An 18,240-nucleotide genomic window follows, 5' to 3' on the forward strand; every position below is an offset into this window, starting at 1 on the left:
GTGGTTCACCCGGCCGACAAGCTGGAGTCTACGCAGATTTTTCATTTTCATACTTACTAGGTCAAACTAATCCCAAACAGCTAGGAGGAAGTTTAAGACTGGATGCATTTTTCATGTTGTTCTCATGCAGATAAATACATTTCTGACTGATGGGATGTCTGCAAAAGCTTTGGAACTAATCACAAATTACCCAGTGCAACTATTGCAACAGAAAGGCCCTGACTGGGTAGTAGGAGAGAAACCTGGCATTATAAGATATTGTGGTCATGAACCAGGAGATGGTGAGGATTTGTAGACCAATGATCAGGGACACCTCTGAGTGAAGTCTAGTTGGCAGGTAGAGGAATTACCCTGGATGATTATCTTATCTAACTCTAATCTAATTCTATATGTTTGTGTTTTTTTCTCGTCACTCTCCCACAGAGCAAACAGTCACAGCAGATGGCTGTCCTTCCTAAGCTTTATTCGCCGGGAGCTCTTTTTCAAAGAGTTTTTTCTCCCCTTTCTGTCGCCATATGCATGCTCATAGGGGATTCTCTATAGACGTAAATAACAGAAAAGAATACAGATTGTGGTCTTAACAAAGGGGGGTCTTCTATTTGAGCTCCACATGTTTTTGTGTATGTCTGTTAGGCATACATTTTCTGCCATTATGAATGACTCCCAATGTCCTTAATTGTGCTTTTTCATCTTCAGAAGAGTAATGACCACAAGAGATTAGTCTATTAAGAACACTAAGTGCTAGGAAGTGTGTGAATGTTTCACTACCACCAAATAAGATGTGGGTAATGTTAAAAATGTAAGTAATTTGCGCGTGCACACTTTCTGCTTTTTTCCTGAAATTTTCCAATATTCAGTAAATTTAAATATCAATTACATTGATTTATACAACAGCTGAAGGATTTTGAGTATTTCTAGTTTGCATCAACACACACTCAGCATAAGCACAGCCAAATATAGTATGTAAATTGGACAAAAACAAATTTATGGGCCTGTGGTTAATGTCGGGGACAGACTCTCTCCTGTGTGTTTCAGTGGAGGGGATCATTTATATCTTAATTCACTCAAGTAGAACTGTAACAGTAATAACATCTGTTTAATCCTGATGCTTTTGCACATTCACGGCAGTAGGAGAAGCATATTTTTTAAAAAAATCTGTCTGTTACCTGTCTTTTCCCTTTTTGTTTCTTCTTTAAATAGAGCATGTGAAGAGGCTCCCTCCTGCTGGTTTCCCTCTCTTCTAGAGGTGGAGAACACAGTAGGAGCTGTGTGTAGAGGAGGAAGTCTTGGATAGTCACTCTCTGAACAAAACAGATTTCCCTCCCTCTGCTTTATCAACTGTAACAACTCCATGTGTCTCTTCAGTACAGAAAAGATCTAAAATGTCTTAATATAAATGTGATTTTTAACACCAAAATATCTTAATATTCAGATTCTGATTGAGATCAAAAGGGTATAACTGCTTTTTCTTTGAATATAATTCACAAAGCATGGAAAATCCTAAAAGAGTAACAACCACAGCTGTTGAAACACACATTTCATGAGGGATTCACTCAATTTCAAATATCATCCAAACAGCGATGATGCCTTACGAGAGCTGCAGGAGGCAAATGTGCACTCTAGATAAAAAAAAAAAAGCATACAAGTTGCTGATTTACAAAGATTCCTGCTGTAATTACATGAATCAAGTGGTTGTAATTTTCATGCTGCATATATAATCTGCACAGCCCTGTCACATATGCATCCACAGATACAGAGAGTATTGTTTGTTTGGATTTTTTCTCTTTTTTTAGAACAAAAAATGAAATAAAATAAAAGCAACTGGGACATTTACTACGCTTCAAGCAGCACAGGCAGGTTTATTTTAAGCAGCTGAACAGTAGTTAGTACTCTAGACACAGAAATGTGTGTGTGTGTGTGTGTGTGTGTGTGTGTGTGTGTGTGTGTGTGTGTGTGTGTGTGTGTGTGTGTGTGTGTGTGTGTGTGTGTGTGTGTGTGTGGAACACTGGCAGTTGGAGAAATGTGAAAGTGTAGCTCTAATGACCTGGTATTTAAAGTCGGTGGGAAATGGTGACAGGAGTATGCTGCACACAGACCAAAATACATCTTCAGGGAAAGATATTGTGTGAAAATGTTTTAGATTTTGAATAGAGCCCTGGGTTACATCATGTCAGCCTACCCTGTTTAATTATGAAATTATTCCACTCTGTACCCCATACTTTACTTTCTTTGTGGGGCTCCACACAAACTGTGCTGGAATAAAGAATAAATAGTACACAGCAGGAATAAGTACCAAACAGGAGAAATATATGCAATCAAGAGAGATATATACAAAACAAGAAAAAGGCACACATTGGAGATCAACTTTCAAAGTGCTTTGAAGTATTGCAAAGAAGAAGAGTTGGTCAGAACAGAGTGCGTGTGTGAGTGGTCTGAGTGATGGGAGTTACGCAGACCATGGATCAGATTGGTGAGATGAGGGGGCAGGGGTGAGGGTGGAGGCACAGTGTTTGTTGACAGTGGGAATGGCCCAGGGGAAGAAGTTTTTTGTGAGCCTGGAGGTGTAGGACCTGATTGCCCTAAGGCACTGACTAGAGGGGCAGTGCCTCAGGGTGTCCTGCACCTCACCCTCTAATGAGGATCTGACGATGTCCTCCAGAGGTGGCAGACAGCAGCCAATGATTTTTGGGGCAGTGTTAAATTACCCTCCTGTTCTTAGTAGTGGCCCCTGTGTACTAAACACCCAGGCACTAGGAGAGCACGCTCTCCACTGAGGAGCAGCAGAAGGCCAGCAGCAGCTTCAAGGTTATTCTTCCTCAGAACACTGCTGGGCCTTCTTTACCAGGGCATTAATGGTGTGGATCCAGTTGATGTCAGCGGAGATGTGGGCGCCCAGAAACCTGATATTGAAGACAGATTCCACCCATTCCCCATTTATAATTAGAGAGGAGTGGACCTGTCTATGCCTCCTGAAGGCCATTATGAGTTCTTTTGTTTAAAGGACTTACCTGCAAACACAAAAGTTTAAGTTGTATCTACAAGCTTTAACTTGATACTAATTTAAGACTTACATGGTAAATTCACACCGTGTCTTATCAGAGTGCCAATTTGTACAGCATTCTATCCTGTTGTGAATGATCTCTTCACTTGTCTTTACAAATCTTAATGATATATGTACACACAGTCCTGTGATAAAACGTACACACAGTTCTTTGAAAAACTAAGTACTCCATGATTGTAGAACCACCGTTGCAGCAATAACTTGAAGTGATTGCTTTCCACATTGTTGTGGAAGTATTTTGGATCACTCTTGAGTGGATTAATTTATGCACAGCTCTCTTAAGGTATTTTGGTCAGGTTGAGGTCTGGACTTTAACTGGGCCACTGCAACACCTTCATTCTGTTCTCTTGCAAACATCATGCTGTGCATCGTGACCAAACATCTCCACTTTGGTCTTGTCTGTACAAAGGACATTTTTCCAGAAGACTTCTTTTTAGAGAGAAGAACGTTTTTCCTGACAACGCTTCCAAACAAGCCATCCTTGTTCAGGCTTCTTCTAACTGCAAATGTGTAATGAAGTGATCCTTATATAGCACTTTTCTGCTCTGATTAAGCACTTATTATTTATTTTACTGCAGCTGCTTATGCATACATTTTTTGTACAGCTGGTTGAGGATGATGCAGGTATTTATGTCTATCAGTGGGTGGGAGGCTCGTATTGTTACATCACTTTTATTTGGTAGATCCAGTTTATCCATAAGATCTTGATATAAGGGCTACTAACAACATATGTGCATGACCCCATTTGAACCTAGATGTGACATATTTGTTTTCATTTTCCCAGTATATGTTTTTTTTTTTTTTTATTAGCATTCCGGGAAACCAGTCAAATGTAAAGTCGGCTGAATGAAAAATTGTCATATAATGAATAGATATTATGTAAAACTTTTGTGTGCAGTGTTTCCCCACCCAGCAGTGACTATAAGTTGACTTAATGATTTCATTTGCTATTGCATAACTGGATAAGAGATCACTAAGAACATGGCCCCAAATCTTGATTGCTTACATAACTAATCCAAAGCAGCATTGTCTCTGGTCTGTTTATTCTTTCTCGCTTGTTTTCACGCTCTTGCCGAAATGTTAATCTTTGCCTCAGTTCCAACACGGTGCCTCCAGAGAGCCTCTGAAGCTGCCAAGACACCAAGTGTAATTTCTCCATCTTCAGTCCCACACCGCTAAAGCGTAGGAGACTTCCTTTCCTGCCAATGAGAAGGTGGGCGAGCAGCAGACATGAAAAAGAGGCAAGGAGAAGAAAAAACTGTTTTGGTCGTTCACCGCAGTCCTTGCCTTTTATCTCTGTCCCTGGACCCAATAGCATACACAGAGGCGTGGGCGATGTGGAGGCCCGGGCCCAAGCCAAAGCCCCAGGCCACTCTGCATAAAAAGAGAGGGAAGGAGGGCATACAAGGCAGTGAACAGTTGGCAATGATTACATAATGTGAGCAATCGACTGTTCATAAACCGACTGATTAAACCAGAGGTTTCTCTTAATCTGACTTGTCCGTCATTATTAGAGTCACAAAGTCAGTGGTAGTTGGCTTGTTAGTATCATCGCTGGACACTTTCAGGGACCACTGGCCAAGTAATTTATCAGTGATACTACTGGGTGCACTAGCATTTACTACAGTAGTTAGGCCAAGCAGTTTTTATAGGGATGACAAAGATGAGACCACTGCTTATTATTCCTTTATTTATCCAGGTAAAAAAAATCTCATTGAGATTAAAAATCTCATTTCCAAGAGAGACCTGGCATCACTTATATTGCTATGACACAAAAACTGATGTTTTTGTTCTGCCTGAAAAATTGTGGGCTTGATCATCAGTTTTTTTGTCAGTTGCTCTCATGATTAGATTTGATTTTATAGTGCAGATTCACACTTTAAAGCATGTTACAGTATTGCAGTGTAAAGACACCACAGTATTAAAGCAAAAACCCCTACAATTAAACAATCCCAGGCAATACACCACTTGGCGATCGCTGGACTGGACATCTCTCAGAGGCTGTTTGTCCAAAGACCTGCCTAATGCCTTTTTTTGATATTGTCTGGTTTAAATAACATTTGTTCTGAATACATGCCATGAGTTTAACAAAGTAGTAGAAGAGTTCAGAAATGCATTAGCATTGCAGATCTCTGCTTGGATATCACAGAAACTGAATAAAATCTGAACTTGGACACAAGGAAATCAGCATGATGCCAAGTTAATATCTTAGCATCTTTTTCTTTGTTTTTGATGGTGACACAACTACACCTTTGACTCATTTTCAGTTTACATCCTTACACACACTGTTATGCATTCACTGAAGGATTAATGGGGGGGTTTTCCAAACATGTGTCCATGATTATGGCCTTTTGTATTTCGTCTGCATTTCACTTTATGGCAAACTTATCTGGACCTCAGGTAAACTGCAGGGTTTTGGTTTTTACATAGGTGATGCAGAATACAGTAGTTTGATAAAAGAGAACATTGCCTTACAGAAATGTCCTTGAGCTAAGAGTCTCTGGCAAACTCTAGAGGATGCTGTTGCATGGATGCTGTTGCACGACCAACCTCTGTCCTTAGATCAGTGACTCTCTATTTCCAAAAATAAGATAGTAAGTGAGCAGACCACACACAGTACACACAACCGGGAGGAAACAGAGGGTAGGACATTACCACTTCCACTTTTTATTTAACAAAAGAGTACCTGTTTCAATACATGCTGACATTGCTTAGTACTGCTTTTTTCTTCTTCTTTTTTAAATTCTTGTGATTGTTTACCCTTTCAATTTTCCTGGTGCCTGAGGCAAATACATAAACAACTGTATAACACACATAAGGAAGAAAACAGTGAGTTTGAAATCACAACAACTTTAAAGTGGAAATATAATACAGCACATACCCATTAAGCAGTAACTTTCGAGGTAACTTCCGGGATTGCTCCCTAAAGTTTCCCTGCTGGTCCTCTAACGTTTCCACAAACGTGACCTTGGTTTACCAAAGTGGTTTGCGCCACTATAGTGTAACTACTGTAACTATAGGACCACTGCAGTGTAACTATAGTGCAACTATTTTATATAAAAATAATGTAACTACATGATGTAACTATCTATAATGTCACTATAGTACAACTTTTGTTACTTAAGCAATAGTTACACTATAGCGCCACTATAACCATATTGTAACCATAGTGTAGCTATAGCTATAGTGGTACAACGCCAGTGGGTTACCCGTATCACCGACTGTGAAGAAAATAATACATTTAAGGATGTTTTCGCACTCTCTTGGTAAATGTAAGTCTTATCTTAACTTCTAAAGTTTGAATGCAGTGTTTTGTTTTGTTTTACAGCAGCTGCCGCTGGGTGGTGCTGTTGCTCCTCGGTGTGCAGCTGCTGTTCGGAAGGTGGAGGTGCTGCTGCACCTCCTTCATTGTCTGAGTGAATTCAGCAGGAGTGGATCCGTCGCTCGGTTCAATGTAATCCCGTCTCTCCCCGGCTCACTCACTCAGTCGTCCGCCATGGCGACCGCAGGAAGCCTCCTGATCGCTGCGAGCTGTGTCTAAAACTCATCTGGGATTCATTTTCCCCCAATTTTTCCGGACGTGGATGTAGTCTTCCCCTTCAGCAGGGAAATACTTTCGTGTGGACAAGCCCGCATTTCGAGACACGGGGGTAAGAATCGTGCAGCCCGAGTCCTCTCTCTCACTGTGCTCTTTAAGGGAAGTGATTCAACTTGTTTGAGGAGATTAGGGTTAAGTCTTGGGAGTATCTTTCCCGTGTTGTTTCGTGATGCTGGATTTCGAAGGTGGGGAATAACTATCACTCCGTGTGAAAAATCCTTCTATGTTGCTAGGGACTGTCCTTTCTGTCCCTGCAGTGTGGCTTGCATTGCACAGATATACCTTAGCAGTATGTGCAGACGCCGCAGTCGTTGGGGGTTCCGTTTCTCTGAGACGATCCATGCACGCTCTGTGACATTTAAAAGATTGCAAAGATCAAACAGTGCCGGGGTGTGTGCATTTAGCAGTTTCCAGAGGCTGTCCAGGTGGGTCCGAGCAATGCGTTAATGTCACATGTACTGTACTGGCTGATAATGTCCCGAGGATTACAGCAGCCTGCTCTATTAACCTACATTATATTTATGGTGTGACCACACTTCAGACTCCATGAGCTGAGTCTACAGTGACTGTAGCATTCGAGTCATTGAGACTCTTTTGCATATCCCTTAGTTACACGTATCCTGTTGGTTGTCATTCCTTTCACTTAATGGACATGTCACATTGCCAGCAGTACAGTAAGAACTTAAAGCCTTTCAGGCAATGCCAGCCACACCCATGTATCAGTGTCGATTGCGAAACACAGAAGAAATTGAGCTCTGTTTTTTTGTTATGCAGCTTCTCTCAGGTAGACAGCCTCTGGCCATTCAGCTGTCATTAAAGGATTCCAGCTGTGCAGTTGTGGACTTCATCTAGGGGCCCCTGCGTGCCTCTGCGCACAGAGGAGCCACTGTTACAACGCTGGACTCTCAATAAGCCAGCAGTCACAGCTAAACATTACAGGCTTGTGTGGAATTTCAAGCAAACAAGTTCAAAGGCAGGGAGGTTTACCCTGAGAAACACTCAGGGGTCTGCAAATGTCCCTTTTGGCATTGTATGCTGGACGAGTACGCTTTGTGTCACTTTCTAGCCCTGGGAACAAGGCCATCTGTACTACTGCCTGTTTTTGTGTTTGTTTGGTCCTGTGTTACCTATTCAGAGAGGCGCACAGACCCGGAGTCATGACTGGTTGATTCATGATGCTTGGTGCAGGGGAGGGTACGTGCTGACTGAAATAATCAGAGTCTACTCTTTCACTGCCCTCTGTTTCACTGGTGCCTTGTTTGAAGAGTGTCCGGTTACGTGGCGTGCATGTGCAGGTCATGCAAGCCATGAATTTACAGAGTTGACATAATACGCTTGCCAATAATCAAGAGCCAGGGCCACCGAGCGGTGACAGCCACTCGGATCAAGTGTCAAAAAGAACTGGGCTTGATTAGGGGAAAATATGCTCGTTTCCATTCAGACTGCCCCGGTGGCAGCTTTTAGGTCTGTTTTTGATCAGCCCAAGGGAGCGTGCACTTTAACTGGAATACAGCAACATCTCTCACCCACTGCGCTGTGATGACAGTGTACAGGCAGGTGAAAATGATACAACATGGTCCCCAAAGTCTTATAACAGAGAACTCAAAGATGAACTTTCCTGATTAATTGCATTACAAAGTGTCCTTTACTTTTTTAGCCTTTTACCACAATACATCTGGACAGAATGGCCTTGACAGCCTTAACAATCACTTGACAGAAAATTGGTTTCCTATTCAATCAGTCATTCCTCAAGTAAAACTGCCTTTTTCCTGTTTTCTTGTTTCCTTTCTCTTTCTTGTAAATAATATCTGTTTATCTTTGGTCGCTTGTCACAGTTTTCTATCACCCAGCCGACTGATTTTTCAATCAGTCAGCAATCATCAATTAAAAAAATAAAATTACAGTCAGCAGACCTACTAGCCATTGATCCCTACACCATCATCGCACAGAATTTACAGTGTCCACTGTCCTCGGGCTATATTCTCCACACACTCTACTGGATTACATTATCCACTCCTTTGAAATGCCTTATTCAGCTCTCAGCTTAAACTTGGCACCAGTCGTTCACCTCTGCTGCAGCTGAACAACTGCCCAGTGGCCTCGGTGCTCTGACGAACCACTCGGTGAGGTCTCGGGATGACATCAGCCTGCTGGAATGTGTAATGAAGAGAGAATTAAGCAGGACAGCAGGGCCTAAGGGGATCTGGCTGTAGATACATGGTGGCGGGGTGGGGAATGGGGGGGGGGGATAGTGGCCTGATCAAGTGTCAACCCGAAATGAATCCATGACTTTGTCCAAAACATTCAGCCATCTGGGAGAGTCATTGACTGAGTGATACTGCAGATTTTCCCACATTCCAGATGCACCTCAGCTCTTTCTGGTTTTGGATGTAAACCTCCAGCACTGGATGCTTTGTAGCGATGGTACCCATCATTTATATTTGTCATGTTAGTTACTTTCTGTGGCCTGTTGAAGCCATTCATCTATTAGTTATGGATTGGAAAGAGCCTGGTTGCACGAATTGGATGTTTTCCCTTTGCCATCATGGGCTTCTTCCCGCAGCCAAAAGGCATTCGTGTTATGTTAATTGGTGGATGTGGGAGTGAACAGTTGCCTGTCTTTGTGTTAGCTCTGATTGGCTAGTGACTTGTCCGAGGTGTACCCCATCTCTTTCCCTGCTTGCCCAATGACAGCTGAATTGGGTAAGTGGAAAGAAATCGATGTACGTTATCTGTTATCTCTACTTTAAACCTGCAGTTTATTGATAACCGATCCAATATAGTTATTTCATCATCTGGAGTGTTTTTGGTTAATTCCTATTACTCTGGGTTTATTCTACTTCTTCCCCAAATCAACTGTCATTCTACCGGCTCTTTGATTTTTACACTCTAGCCTCATGATTCATTTGTTAAATCAAATTAGGGCTGCCTGATTTGTGCTTTGAAAGCAAGAACTTGCCTCACTCTTTTTTTAGATTAATTGGGTCTCCCACTGGCAACAATTATCAGCCATTAGCAGCGAGTGCAAATACTGCATTTGCAATTACTGTGTTTTGTGTGACATGAAAGGTCGTGCAGCCCGTCCTCTGGGAGCCGATGCAGACATTGGGCTGTACTGCACATACATCGCTGACGCTGTGAGACGGGAGTTTCAGATTTTTACCCTTTAGGTTGAATATGTTTTTCTGTGCTTGACTTCTGTCTTGCCCTTGATGCAGGCTGAGCAGTGAGCAGTGCAGCACACCATGGCAGAGCCAGACCCAGACACAATCTCCTCTGGCGCAGGGCAGCGCCTCGGAGCTCCGGAGACCCTTGGCATCAGTACGTTAGATCCCGGGCACAGACCTCCGGCCATGCCCCCCGGACGACACGTCACCGTCAGGGTCCGTATGCTGGATGACACAGAGGAGCTTTTCGACATCTCGGTGAGTCATTATCGTTTTTCTTGTTGTTGAACAGGACTTTTCATTATCGCACCGTGGCCAAGAAGCATTTCCCCGATTCCAGCTGCAGTCTGGTAACAGGTTGGCATGGTAACTGCATGTTGAATGAAACTGGATGGATCTTAGTAATGTCAGGGTTCCTCCAGTTTATTGTGGGTTATTCAATTTCTGCTCACTCTTTCCTAATCTCCCAAAGTGTTTCAAATCTGCTCTACAGCTGTCGCTATTACTACACCACAATTATTCTTCTGCTGCCAGGGTTCTCAAAACGCAGCTCACGGGCCAGAGGTGGTCCTTGGAAATATTTTATGCCGCCCTTGGATGACAAGGAAAGGATGCACGATTCTACAGCTCACTCATGGAGAGTTCATGCCCATGCTATGATGTTGCACGACTGAACGAGACCAAGAGAGAGAAGCAGAGCAAAGCATCCCTGTTCTTAAAGCTTTCCAAACACTGGTGTTATCTTAGATAATTTAATGAAAGCAGATAGGTACAGACGAGAGAGACAAGAATATATCTTATTTGTCTTGTTTGAGCTCCCATTCGAATTCCATTCTTGACTTTAGGATTTAGAGGATTAACGTTCTCATCACATGGCTCTAAATTTGGACACAGTATGCGAAGGCGGATGTGCTAAAATTAGACACTAATTGCTAAGTGCCTTCTACTATCTGGTCACAATGCTTAAAATGCAAAAAAAAAAAAAAAAAGTAAAAACATATGTTCATTGTGTAGAGGAGAAAGAGAAAATACTGGTATTTGTCTGAGGATAGAGTAGAACAACGAGCTACATTCTGCGACCAGAAGCGTTTCCTCCCAAAACAGTGGAGCGAGATGAGTAGATAGTGAAAAGTAGTGATGGAGGGAAACAGATACAGCAGCAGCCACACAGGACCTGTTTAATGTGTATGAATTGACTCCGGCAGTGAAGTTGCTGAGCTTTACTGACAGTTAGTGCGTGTGCATTGCAGGGTGGCTGTGTCCTTTTGGCTGTTTCCCAAGGCAGTGTGGGTAAATGCAGTTCCTTAGGCAGTGCATGACTCTTAATCTTTCTAGAGGTGTCATATGTTCTTCTAATACTTAACGCTCACTAGGTTCTCCCAGTGAAATCCTGTTTAATTGCACACTTGTTTATGTCTACTTTTTTTTTTTGTACTAGTTTTTCTCACGCTAGTTTGTCAACTGCAATATCATCCAGCCGGTGATGCTTAAATTTGATATGAGTCTAGAGCAGGAGTGGAAGGGATTTTTTTTTTTAGTCCGCTTCAGGGCTTGCAATCTGTGGAAAACCTGCAATGGGAAACTCCGCTTACAAAGGTGATCTCAACCTCAGAGTTTAATACATTTTTTATGACGTTTCAGTGTCCCAAAGCTGTGTTTAACACTACTCTAACCGCCAAGGAGTACACACGCTGACACTTTGGATCTTCGGTGGTGAAAAAGAACATTAAACGACTAAATACTGTGCACTACAAGAAATATATGTAAGTGACCCTTTTTGCAAGGCCCTAAATGTCCTTCATTATGTAGCTGAGCGGTTGTGATGGTGAGTTTGCAACGTTTTCTCGCCAAGCTGGCCTGAAACAAGCTGAGGCTGCGAATCAGGGGAGGGTAACAAAAGGCTCTCGCTAACAGAAAGCTTTATTCATGCTCAATTTAACACACATTATATCCTTTGTCACAAGTCAGTACTTGAGATAAAAAGCTCTGTGGCCTGAATGTTGTTTTTTGCCCAGAGGTATCAACAGAGAAGATATTTATCTCAGTCACTGGCTTGCATTCAGGGTGGAAAGATCTATTATAAAATAAAAAAAAAATAAAAAATATATATATATATAGATATGTATAGACACATATACATACACACACATCTATTTATTTACTATGTACATATAGTTCAGTGAGTATGTTGAGCTTCTAAAAACAAAAGGTTACTTTATTATTTTCGAATTGCCAAGCAGTGTATACACTGATCAGTCACAACATTAAAATCATTGGAATTTAATAATATTATTTATCTCATTACATTGCAATGTTTAACTGGGAAATCTTGGGTGATTGGGGTTCACATGGGTATTATTTTGACATCTATCGCATTTCTAATGGTTCTTATGCAGCTCCTCTTACCAGTGGCACTCCCTGATGGCAGCAGTCTCCCACAGCAGGACAGTTTACTCCACCCCACAGCAAAATTGGTTCACGAATTACTCGAGAATTGTGACAAAGAACCGAAAGCTCACTTCATCCGGCCTCCAAACTCCCCACATCCCAATCAGGTCAAGCATCCACTTGAACGAGCCCAGTTCACGGAGTCCCCATTCCACACTCCACAGGACTCAAAGCACCAGCTGCCCACGTCCTCACAGGACACCAAAGGCTCCAAGTCCACGGCCCAATGAGTCAGAACCAGATTTAGCAGCATGAGGGAGACCTTTAAAACCTTAGAAAGGAGTTTTTACTGGAGTTGAGGTAAAGCAATTTTAAAGCACATTTAGTTGCCTGAAGCGAGTTGCTTTCTTTCAGCAGTAATTACAATTTGTTTCACCAAGTCGCAACCCAACTATCCCTGAGATACAGAAGACATATGTCAACTTTGTACACACTGTGCTGATGTTAATCTCTTCCCCGCAGCAGTGAAGTGAGATAGCTGCATGGTCTACAAAACACATCTGTCAAGCAATTATCCAGTCTTTTATTTCACAACAGGAACATGCAGCATTGTTCAGGAAGAGGCAACTCATCTCAGATGATTTTATTGTCAAAGTGATTCAAGGCAGGAATTTTTTTGGGGGGGGCGTCTCTTTAAGAAAACATAAAATGTCTAACCTCACCCTGTTACTGATACTGAAGGCTTCAGTTCCCGTTCCTCTGTTTGAGAGGGGTAAGTTTCCACCTCAGCGGGCAGAGTATCAGATGGTTGAGAAACAAAAAGGGGCCACAGAGCCTTCTCATGGGTCGCATACCATGCTGTGGCCTAGTTAGCACTCTGGCTGTGAACACTTGAGTTGATGCTGATAAAGTCTGGCTGCAAAAACCTGGACAGCGGTAGACTGGCCTCCTGAAACATGACTAAAATCTAGTCCATCGTTTTTGTTTAATTCCAAAAAAAGCAGAAGATTGAAGATAAAGTCGTTTTGGTTTAGATTCAGTGGGGCAGGAGGACAGACTGCCGTCTGGCCTTGCGTTCCTCGGGCTAACATACGCCGACACCGTGTGTACTGATGTTTTGATGCTTATGTTTGCTGATGGCTGGTGGAAGCTCTGCAGATTTTGTCCGTGAAGAGTGTTATTGCAGCATGCATTTAGCAGTTGGCATGTGGGGGAAGGGATGATGAAGGCAGAGTGGAGGAGAGTTATGTTCATTCCTGTGAATGAATGAAGGAGTTCAAATCCATCGGGCCAAACCTTTCTGCTAGAATAGCATCAGGTACAACCTTATATGGAATACATCTAATCTGATTCTGATTTAGCAAAACATTAGAAATTCAGACACATACCATCTCTCTCTCTCTTTCTATCATATTGCACTCCTACTGCTGGTCTTCCTCTCTCACTATAATGAGCCACTGAGGACTGCAGTCTGTCCTCTCCTGCCTTCACTTCACTTTGTCCATTACAGCCACAGCCCCTGTTAAAAGTCTACCTGCTGAGGCAAATCCTGAATTAATTAAATACAAACCTCTTAATCTCTATGCATTTTAATTCGCTTTCCATATGCGGTTTTTACTGCAATACTTTTTCTTTCCTAATAACTAATAACATCAACAGTACATACAGGTTTAGATTAAACCACGGCGTGCTTCTTATTCAAGCTAAGCATCACGCAAAACTGCTGAATAGACATGTTGTTCTTATTCCCCAGTGGATGAATACTTCTTATATTACGATCACCTGAATTCCACTCAGTCACCTCAGCTTCAAAGTATTCACTTAATCTGTGAGTATTGGAACAGTTACTACACTATGTTGGTGTTATTTGCTAATTTGCCAGTAAGCTGTGCGTTATCTGAGCAATTTCAATAGGCATGCTAGAAGTCTAGTTCAGTCTTGGTATTTTTACACATTACATCCTTAACAGATTCTGGCCCATATTGACATGATAGCATCACATAATCGCTGCAGTGTTTTTGGCTACACATCCATGATGAGAATCTCTTGTTCCACTACATCCCAGATGGGTTTACTTGGATGCTTTCATATTCAAGAAACCAGTTTAGGGTGATTTGGTCTTTGTGATCTGGATAGATCCATTACTACAAATTCTGATCCTTCCACTTGAAGGTCACAGCAGAAATGTAAGTTTTTCTTTTCTTCTATTGTCCAACTTTGCATTATAGACTCAGTTTTCTGTTCTTTGCTGAAATGAGTAGCATCTCGTGTGGTCTTCTGCTGCTGTACCAGATCGGTGTGCTCTTCTGCATACCTTGGTTGTAACACTTGGTTATTTGAGTTACTGTTGCCTTCCTATCAGCTCAAAGCAGTCTTGGCATTTTCCCCTTGACCTCTGACATCAATAAGGCATTTCCACCTAGAGAACTGCTGCTCACTGGATAGTTTCTGTTTTTTTGGACCACTCCCACACAGCCAGATGGTTGTGTGGGAGAATCCCAGCAGATCAGCAGTTTCTGAAAAACTCAGACCAGCCTGTCTGGCACCGTTAACCATGCCACATTCACGTTCGCCTTTCATCTCCATTCTGATGCTCGGTTTGAACTTCAGTAAGCCGCCTTCACCATGTTTACATACCCAAATGCATTGAACTGCAGCCATGTGATTGGCTGACTAGATATTTGCTTGACTGAGCAGTTGGACAAGTGTACCTAATAAAGTAGCCAGTGAATGTAGATTTACTGTCAAGGTCAAACCAATTCTATGATAATGTAACTGAACACCTTATCCAACATTGCACCGAGATCCACAGATCAGGGAATCAGTTGCTGTTACAGATTTCACACTCAAGGCGTAAAGCAGATGGCAACCTTGCCATGGAATAAACTTCTTCTTACCTTTAGATCAGCTTAATCAGTTCCCTGTTTTAAACAACTTTCAAAAACCCACCTGCATTGACAAGCTGTATAACATTATAACCATAGCCTTATAATTCTCTTTTCTTTTCCTCTCTTTATATATTTTGAAATGGTTTAATGCTGGCATTTTTGCAGATTTAATTTAAGGACCTTGTCATTCTGGTTTGGAAAAATGCTATAAAAATTAAGTTTATTGCTATTGTTGCCCAACACTGCGTCCTCTTGAGGTTTTGAGCTGATTTATGTTACTTTTTTTACTTCATACTCACTCTATCGCCCTTCTTTTCGACTTTTCAAAGCCCCGAGCTTTTGTACAATAGCAGAAAATGAGAACGTGGTGCAAAACACGGCGTGTTGTCGGTGAATCTCGGGGGTGTTGATGCATCAGAGTTTGAGCCATCAGTTTAGATTACAAATCAGTGGATGAAAGTAAACATGTTAATGAACACCCCACTGGTGTTCGGCGCTTCTCCTACCATTGTCTTAGGGTGGAAGCCTACTCCCTCCCTCCCCCAGTGAAACTCATTTCCCCACATGAAGCCACAGGGGGATAAAAATGAATCAATAAATAGGAATAATAAAATGAAATTACCTGATTTATGTGCCCTTCTTTCAGCACAGTGTGAGAGCCTTGTTTTGCGGTCATTTGTGGTTGCACTAGCTTGTCTCATGATTTGTGCTTGTGTTTGCAAGTGTATGCATGTGTACATGTGTTTTTAGGGGAGGAGCAAAGAAGAAGATGTAGCACAACAGAAGAAGAGTGGCAAGGCTCTGTAGCCATTACCGGTATCCTGCAGAAGATGCTGCTGCCTGATTATCACGACGCTGTCTGAGAGCCTGTCAGTCTGACATATTTAAAGTTTACATAACTAAATAAGGATGCTGGATCCATCTCCACTCCTTTTTAGGCATCCTTTTAGTGTGAAATGATAAAAAATTAATCAAGAATGTTTCACTGAGTAGATTTTTTTATGCTAACTATGAACGCAGACATCTATATTTAACCTATTTTCTGTTGCTGGATGTGATTTCTCTCTCTCTCTCATCCTCTTAACTGAAAGTGTTCAGAGGAAACCGGGGAAGCAGGGGCCACCCGGGCTAAAAGAGGGCTGTGTCACAAAAGAGAGAACCTTCATTAGAACAAGTCTACTCTCACACCAGTCCAGAGGGCTTAGCATCATCCGGCCACTCTCCACTTTTCTCCCCATATGCTGTCACCCATTCATTGTGATGAGAAGCAATAAGAGGAGCTCTAGTGTGCCTTGTTGTCCGCTGAATGGCAATGAGGTCCTGACTTAATGAGCAGAAGCACGATAAAGGGCTTCTTTCAGCTCAGTCTTAAACAGCTTATGTATGGTTGTTCAGTGACTGACTGACCGGCAGTGAGGACAAGTACACACCTGTGGAGCGACGCCCAGATGCATATGGAGAGTCGAGTACCAGGGGTGCATAAATAGCTCCATTCTGAACATTGATCTTAATAAAAAGGAAGCAATGGGATTGGCAAATGCAGCACGTACCGATCAGCGTACTTATTAAATCTGACATTCAATCCACTGTCATTAGTGTACAATACAGCTAATTAATTGCACAAAGCCGTCCATTAGTCGTGGTGTTGTACTCACGTTATGAAGCTGTGGCGTGACGCATACGTTTTCTTAAATGTTTACCCATTAATAAAAATGACAGTCATGGTAGTTTCAGTTTGGGGTTTCTTAGTGCATCAGTTGAATATCTTTTTCCACGAGCTGCTCGTTTGTTATGTATGCTGATAAGTTTTAAATATGCTAAATAAATCAAATAAAAAGCTACATTTTAAAAGCTGATTTCAAGACGGCTTTGCTCTCTACACAGAGAGCGTTGTTCAGCTGCATCCAACCAAAGCCTGCTGTGTGTTTGGTCAGTGCAAATGGACTATAAGAGGACTAAAAATGGAAACCATAAAACTTCTGGTACCAAGAATCTCCACCCTAATGGCTTATATACATTTGCTCTATCTCTTTAAAACAATTATGGTAATTTAATCATGCGGAGTCAGATACGAGGAAGCCCTAAAGCCTATACCAGTGCTGCCAATTTCAGATGACAGATTAGCCATACAGACCAAAAGGGAACGAATCTGAATCTATTTTAATATTTGAATAATCATTACAGGCACATTTTAAGCACATATGCCAGACCTGCAGTAGCTCTAGCCTCTTAGTTTGTGAATTTGGTAAAAAAAAAATGGGTCAAAGGTAAAGACAATTTAATGATGAGTTATTCTCTAGTTTGGGAAACTAATCAATAATTGTCACTGTTTGACCGATTGCACAGAAGTAGCTCATCTGTCAGTAATGGAAATAACTGTTAGTCGCAGTTGACTGCAGCACTATAGCCGGGAATAACAGGTGTATTCATATTTACCTGTTTTATATTATAGCTCATTTGTGTCTAAACTGCATTACTGAAAACCTTCTGCTTGTTGTTTTATCGATGACTTTAAATACATCAGCATATTTTCTCTGATGGTTGTTGTGCAGAAATACTAACTGGGATAGAAAGCAATCAGCCTAGATTTCCACTCCAAGCTCAATGTATTTATGCAAAGGGAGTCTCTGAAATCTTTTGTGTCTGCACAGCGGGACGGGTCGACACCACTGAAATTCAACATGCGTATTATCTGCGCGCATAACGCACGTTTCATGTTCTGTATTTATAAACATGACACGTGGAGCGTAAAGGGAGGCAGTGCTAAGAGAGAGGAAGACGGTCTAGTCTGGGAGCACTGTGCTAAATCCTGTTAAATTCGGAGCTGCGGTGGGGACACAGTCTGCTTCCCCCAGCCTCCCGGCGCTTTAGGGGGGAGAACTGACAGAGGTAGTGGTTGAATGATTTGCGCACAGGGGATGATTTGGCACCAGCGTTTTTTTGATGAGCTGTCATTGGCTGAATGCGAATACAAATGGGATTTGATTGGCTGTTAGAGCATTCGGGGGAATGGGGCAGCATCTATGATGCACAGAGCAACACATCCAACTCTCCCCTACCTTTTACACCATGTCAATGAGTTTTCTAAACCCATTACTGTCACTCTCCTCTTCCTGATATGAGTCATGCATGAGTACA

The 18,240-nt window shown here is 42.1% G+C and overlaps 1 protein-coding gene across 4 annotated transcripts in view; it reads left to right on the forward strand.

Moving 5' to 3' along the window:
• The first annotated feature begins 6,460 nt into the window (after positions 1–6,460).
• The window catches only part of LOC146556756 (FERM, ARHGEF and pleckstrin domain-containing protein 1), a 57,949-nt gene continuing 46,169 nt past the window's right edge, over positions 6,461–18,240 (forward strand). Inside the window, exons 1-2 of one of the 4 annotated variants that reach the window (XR_014889082.1) lie at positions 6,461–6,711; positions 9,878–10,084. Coding sequence is in view for 3 of the 4 variants with exons in the window: in XM_085250674.1 (XP_085106800.1) it covers positions 9,905–10,084 (180 nt within the window). In the remaining variant the exon portion in view is untranslated. The remainder of the gene's footprint in view (positions 6,712–9,877; positions 10,085–18,240) is intronic. The other 3 variants (XM_085250674.1, XM_085250676.1, XM_085250675.1) reach the window with 3 other exon arrangements.

Source organism: Mchenga conophoros, linkage group LG16 (genome assembly GCF_057382185.1).
Source record: "Mchenga conophoros isolate Kocher_MC1m ecotype Shallow Benthic linkage group LG16, M_conophoros_male_GT1.1, whole genome shotgun sequence".
Classification (NCBI taxonomy): Eukaryota; Metazoa; Chordata; class Actinopteri; order Cichliformes; family Cichlidae; genus Mchenga; species Mchenga conophoros.